This window comes from Lepidochelys olivacea (genome assembly GCF_965140295.1).
Source record: "Lepidochelys olivacea isolate rLepOli2 genome assembly, chromosome: 6".
In the NCBI taxonomy this organism is placed as follows: Eukaryota; Metazoa; Chordata; order Testudines; family Cheloniidae; genus Lepidochelys; species Lepidochelys olivacea.
In genome coordinates this window covers 86,577,744-86,584,283 of record NC_140416.1, presented here as the reverse complement: position 1 = coordinate 86,584,283, position 6,540 = coordinate 86,577,744, and the positions used below count along the sequence as shown (strand labels likewise).

General features: G+C 49.4%; 1 protein-coding gene across 3 annotated transcripts in view; it reads left to right on the top strand.

Moving 5' to 3' along the window:
* The first annotated feature begins 462 nt into the window (after nucleotides 1-462).
* NEK9 (NIMA related kinase 9) overlaps nucleotides 463-6,540 on the top strand; it is a 34,746-nt gene continuing 28,668 nt past the window's right edge. For 2 of the 3 annotated variants that reach the window (XM_084632364.1, XM_084632365.1), the window contains exons 1-2: nucleotides 463-934; nucleotides 2,879-3,056. In XM_084632364.1, coding sequence (XP_084488490.1) covers nucleotides 746-934; nucleotides 2,879-3,056 — 367 coding nt within the window. In that variant the 5' untranslated portion in view covers nucleotides 463-745. The remainder of the gene's footprint in view (nucleotides 935-2,878; nucleotides 3,057-6,540) is intronic. The other variant, XM_084632363.1, reaches the window with a different exon arrangement.

Genomic DNA, 6,540 nt, shown 5'->3' with positions numbered 1-6,540 from the left:
CGCAGCTGTCTTCACTTCCCAATCACAGAGCCCCCCAGTGCTCCCCCAGCCCAGCCCCACAGAGCCCCCCCCTCTGAGCGCTCCCCCACAACTCCTCCTCCCTCAGAGCCCCCCCTCTGAGCGCTCCCCCACAACTCCTCCTCCCTCACAGAGCCCCCCCCCTCTGAGCGCTCCCCCACAACTCCTCCTCCCTCACAGAGCCCCCCCCTCTGAGCGCTCCCCCACAACTCCTCCTCCCTCAGAGCCCCCCCTCTGAGCGCTCCCCCACAACTCCTCCTCCCTCACAGAGCCCCCCCTCTGAGCGCTCCCCCACAACTCCTCCTCCCTCACAGAGCCCCCCCCCCTCTGAGCGCTCCCCCACAACTCCTCCTCCCTCACAGAGCCCCCCCCTCTGAGCGCTCCCCCACAACTCCTCCTCCCTCACAGAGCCCCCCCCTCTGAGCGCTCCCCCACACAGCCCCCTTCGGAGCCCTTCCCAGCCCCTCGTCCTTAGATCCCTGCCCGGGGCGGCCAGCTCCCCCTCGTGCGGGTGCCCGCCGGGTGGCGGGAGCGCGCAGGTCACGGCGGCGGCCGGAAGCGGTTCCGGGACTTGCGGGAGCCAACATGGAGCCTGCCGGGGCTGTGGGGCCTGGGGGAGGCCGGTGAGGGAGGGGCCCGACGCAGAGCGGGCGCGGAGCCGAGCCGGGGACGCTCCAGGTCTCTCCTGCGAGCGCCCGGCCCTGCGGCGGGCAGAGCCGCCGGGACCATGTCCCTGGGCGAGTACGAGCGGCACTGCGACTCCATCAACTCCGACTTCGGCAGCGAGTCTTCGGGCCGGGGCGGGCCCCGCGCGGGCCCCAGCCTGGGCGCCGAGCAGGAGGAGCTGCACTACGCCCCCATCCGCATCCTGGGCCGCGGCGCCTTCGGGGAGGCCACTCTCTACCGCCGGACCGAGGTACCGCCCGCGGCTGCGCCCAGACCGGGCTCCCCGGCACCAGGATCCCAGGCCTGAGGGCGTAACCGGCCCGCGCCTGGGTTCTCCAGCTGTGCGGCCCGGAGCCCGCGGGCAGCCGCCTTCTCCGCCCGCCAGGGCCGCGCTGCAGAGAAAGCGGCGCCCACGCCAGCCCATTGGGCTGTGGAGCCGAGGCGGGCATGGCTGGCTTGGCACAGGCTCCTACTGCGGGGGGGAGGTTCCGGCCTCTCCACCAGCCGTGGATGGAAATAGGGACCCTGCGCGCCCTGCATCCGCTGATAAAGCCCCGCTACTGCAAACCGTCTTGCCCAAGCCACGGCTTGCCTCCTAGACAGGGGACCAGCATGGGCCCCGGACACACCCCTTCTAAGCGCTTCTGCTGACTGGCATGGCAGTGAGCCTCGGCCAGTTCACTTCCAATCTCTGTAGGGCACTGGGAAGGCAGAGAAACTGTGGCCTGATGTATGCTGAAATAGCCATCGAGCTGAGCATTTTCAGCATCATGTGTGATATTACTGCCCAAAACGTCCAACACCTGCAGAAGTCTCCTATAGGCATTGAACAGGAGAAGCTGCAGGATAGGGCACTGTGGTACTGCAGAGAGAGGCCTTGGGAAAGAAGAGTAGTTCTTCAACAATGGCCTCTGAGTTATCGCTCAGAGAGAGGAGCTAAATCACTGCAAAATTGTGCCATATGCCTCTGCAGGGGCCTGCATGCACATCAGCCATATCACCTGGTCAGTGGTATCATAGATCGAATTCTTATGGATGCGTACCATTGTAAGGTAGATATCTTCTGTCATAGATATCAGTACAATTTCTCTGCCATACCCAGGCTGGAAAGCTGATTGTATGGAACAGGAAGGCTGAGGAATTGAGGTGCTGGCAGCATGCCCTATAATAACCTTCAATTTTCTTCCCAAAAATAGGAGGCTAGGACCCAAGTAGTGACTGTTAATGTCAAGCGATGGTTTTTTTTGAGCTGCAGTCTGGCTAGTGCTGCTTACAGGATTTTGGCCTCTCAGATTTTCAAAGTGAGGCATTAAGAATCCCTGCCACTAATGTACCTCAAACTTCTTTGCTGCTTTCACCAGTTATGACTGATATGAGGCTATCTTGCAGAGCTGACTGAAGCTCTCTTAGTACGTTCACAATCTCAGTAAAAACAGAGGAAACTCAGCCACCAGAAACTCAGAAGCCAGAGCTCTCTCTTCTCCCCTTTCAATTAAATCCTCCAGATTCCATTTATTTTTTGTTGCTGGCAGAGAGAAACACTTGACTCCAGTTACCAAATTGTCTTTAGGATTTATTACCCCTTCTGGAAGAAGGGGACAACTAGGTATTATAGCCTGGATGGCTGGGGACAAACAATGATGTTTCACCAAGGCACTGACAGAATGACCCAATGAATGGGCAGTATAATTCTACAATTGGGTGGGTCTATAAGGGCAGACTGTTAAAATTTGCTGTAGCTCCTCAAGTCTGTTTGGATAAACTGGCTCTGGAGTAGCGAGGAGCTTCTGAGGGCCAATGCTATTTCACCATAGCCTACATTAATGCTTGTTGGGAAAATAATGGATTATAGCAGAATTGTCGTTTTACTGGGGAATGCACAATGTGTTTGAGTTTGTGCAAGAAAAAACAACAAAAACCTCCCATTCCCCTATAACACTTTCCTTGATCAGTTCCTAATTTATTTTAAAACAAGAGAGTGCTAGCTAGCTAGAAAAACAGCTAGGTATAGTGATTTCTAACCTCAGAAATAGAGAAACTTTAAATTAATTCTGTGGAAAAACTTTCACTGAAGTCTGTAAGAGGGAGAAAATGTGTTTACCTTTCATAGAGGTTTAATTTCCTGACTCAAAGGTATATGTTGTTCTTTCCCCTTCCCAGCAGTATGTTTTAATTCAGAGTCTTTGTGTTTCAGGATGACTCGCTTGTGGTGTGGAAGGAGGTGGATCTGACCCGACTATCAGAAAAAGAGCGTCGTGATGCTTTGAATGAAATAGTTATCCTTGCTCTGTTGCAGCATGACAACATCATTGCTTACTACAATCATTTCATGGATAACACCACACTGCTGATTGAGCTGGAATACTGTAATGGTGAGATCCCCAGTCCCACCTGCAAAAGGGAAGGTGCCGTGCAGCTCTGGAGCAGAATCTGCTGGAGCATTAACTGTATTTCTTGAGTGTCTTCTAGAGAGAAGAGGCATAAAGCCAAATCTTGTAGTGCAGCTAGAGAAGGGAATATTGTGGGTCTGTTGTAGGGTGCCAAAGAGAGAAACTAAGTGATCAATCTAGGTAGTTCCAGAGATGGACCAGTTTCTGGAGAATTGTGAGCAGATGGAGCATTGAAAGAAGTGGAGGTATTGTTAATACAGAGCTCTAAATATATCTCCCACGTTTGAGCATGTACATAGGTCTTTCCCCACTGCCCTCCTATCAGGTCTTCCTGCCAGTACAGGGCATGTCTCTGTTTTAGGGTTATGGCCAGAAGAGACAACACCTTTTTAAATGAGTCCTGTCTTTAGCTAGAGTTACAACCAGGGCTTGAAAATCCTTCTGTCCAGGGTAAGCAGGAATCTTACCTCAACAAGTGCCATCAGCTTTTGTAGAATCTGCATCTTCCATTGGAAAAAAACTTTTCTAGCCATTATGGTTGTGAAGAGAACCTTTGACACATGAGCCAAGTTTAAACCAATGCAATGATAACTTCCAAAGTCTGAAGAGAGAGTGGTCCCATTTTTGGGGGTGGGGTGGTCAGCAGATACCACTGTTGGAAGGGGTGAGGGGCCAGGCTATCACTGCTGTTAAGGAAGCTGGGAGAAGAGAGAATGTGCAGCTGCTACTGTTAAGAGCAGAGAGCTCTGGATGGAGCTACTACCCCCTGGAATAGGGGACACTGTGGTGGGGGAGTCCAGTCACCCCAGCAGATGACTTTGTGTGTTTGGGGCCTTCCACCAATGCTACGAGCCACTCAAGCAGAAGATTATTCTGTATGGGAGCAAGGTCCCTCATGCTGCCACCATCACCACAGGAAGGGTGAGGACTCCACATATGCACAGCTTTTTGGAGGTGCCTCACACACACGGCTCTCTGCTTGTGGGGATATTGGCAGGAGGAGGCACTTGTACAAGAGCCCTTTGGTAGAGGGCCTATAATCACTGGCTTTCATGCTAGCCAGGGCCTCGCTGCTCCTCAGGTCCACTGCCGTTGTTTTTAGGTGAGATGAGGTGTCGGTCTAGGACAAGGGTTCTCAAACTGGGAGTTGAGACCCCTCAGGGGGTCGTGAGGTTATTATGTGGGGGGTCGTAAGCTGTCAGCCTCCACCCCAAAGCCCACTTTGCCTCCAGTATTGATAATGGTGTTAAATATATTTAAAAAGTGTTTTTAATTTAGGAGGGGGGTTGCACTCAAAGGCTTGCTGTGTGAAAGGGGTCACCAGTACAAACGTTTGAGAATCACTGGTCTAGGAGGAGGGAAACAGCCCTTTGACACCACTGTGTGTGAATCCTCTTGCCACTCTGACAGAGGCTCTGGTTTGGGGCCAGTATAAATTGATTTGAGGGGGCAGAGAAGGGCTGGCTAGTATTAATAGTTACATCCCCCCATGTACATGCATGTGTGCGCGCACACACATTCTCTAAATTGTTTGAGGGCAGACCAGCATTAATTGATTTATTTGGTGTAGGAAGGGGCAGTATGAGTTGAGAGCTCAGAATTCAACCTGCAGTAGACAGGAGTATTAGGAACCAACTAGGGGTGACCAGGAGGAGGGTATGTGGCTTAAGACACAGCTGTATTTTGGCCTAACAAATGGGCTTAGTGTTTGGGCTAGTCAGTGTTGGGGAAATATTATAAGCCCTGAAGACGGCAATAGTGGAAAATGAAATGCACCAGATGTTGCTCATTTCTCTAGGCCCCTGTGTTTTATTTCTGGTGTTGGCAGTGGGTTCCAGTTTAGTATAAACTGTGAATTTCAGTAATTAGATGTTTATGCATTGCCTTCTTCCAGGTAATTAATGAATATGTTAGATAAGACCATGCCTGCTTCAGTTACTCACAACCCTACTAGACATCTCCTGAAAATGGGATGCTTTTGAAGTTTATTGTTGCTCTGTGTTTGCAGTTCTTCAGCCAGGTTTCAGTCCAAAATAATTTATATTCATTTTTCCATCAAGACTTCATTAGACGCTATCAGATATACTATGGAGATCCAAAACCACAATATGGACAGAAAAAAAAAATATATAACCCCTTTCTTCCAGGGATCCTGAAGGGATTTACAAATGTAGTTAAGTATTATCCCCATTTTACAGATGAGGATGCTGACACACAGGAAAGTTGTGACTTACATAAGGTCACACATCAATAGTGGCAAAGCTGGAACTAGACCCAGATTCATCATGGAAGAATGCCAGTTAATACATTTGTTGAAAATAACCTGAACCATAATTGATGGGAGGGGAAAAAACCTGGGAATTAAGAATGAACAAGAAAGACCCCAGTGTGTTAGTTGGCAGCAAGTTAGGCATGAGTTTGCAATGATTTGATATGAAAAGAGAAAAGCTAATGTGATTTTTGGCTCGCATACATACAGAGGCATCACAAAACCAAGTAGGGAGGTAAAGTGTCTCCCTACATATGACCATGGAGATATTGTACCTGAGATACAGCATTCATACCTGGGCAGTTCTGTGCCAAAAAGATGCAGGTATGCTAGAAGGAGTTCAGAGAAAACCAACAAAAATGATTAAGGGGCTTGGGGCAGACAGGATGGAGCGAAAGAGAGTTTGATTTGTGAAGAAAGAAAAGAGCTAAATATAAAAGCTTGGCTTTTAAATTATTAAAGGGGACGATACATTTGTTTTAAAATATTTTAGAAGGTGTGAATGCAAAGTGAGGAAAGATTTGCGTGCAGCCTGCTTATGACTATGAAGAATGGGAAGAAATTAAGCAAAGGGAAATTTAAATTGAATATCAGGAAAATCTTCCTTATAGGGAGATCTGTTGAACACGCTCAAGGAATATAAAGGAATTCCATCACCAGCACTTGGAACACCTAAGGCTTGACAAAGCCTTGGAGAATGTACTGCAGGATGTGCTGTGCTGTCCCCATGGGAATGAAAAAGAGGGCCTAATGGGTCCCTTCATCCCTTACATCTATGATAATCACCACTGGAACATGAGTAGATGATTGTCAAGGACTAAAATGGTGCAGGATGTAATCAGAGGAGACTTGGAACTTGCCAGTAAGATGCTGACTTGGTAGGGAGTCTTTTCTTGCTCACTGCTTGCTGCAGTCCATTTGTACATCATTCCTTTTAGCTTTCCTTGATCTTCAGCTCACCCTCCTGGAATTGATAGGCAGCCTGAAGAGAGAGACTGTGATTACTGATTAAGGCTTCTGCTCTTGTTGGGTTGTCAGTGCTACATAGTATATCTTTCATCAGGGCATTTGATGATCACGAACCTAGATAATTGGGCTTGCATGGACAAAGAAGATGGGGATGTAATCACTGCTGCTCTTGGGGACTTTTCTGCAATGGTTGTAATTATTTTTATTTTGTGTTGATTTTTTGCTGTG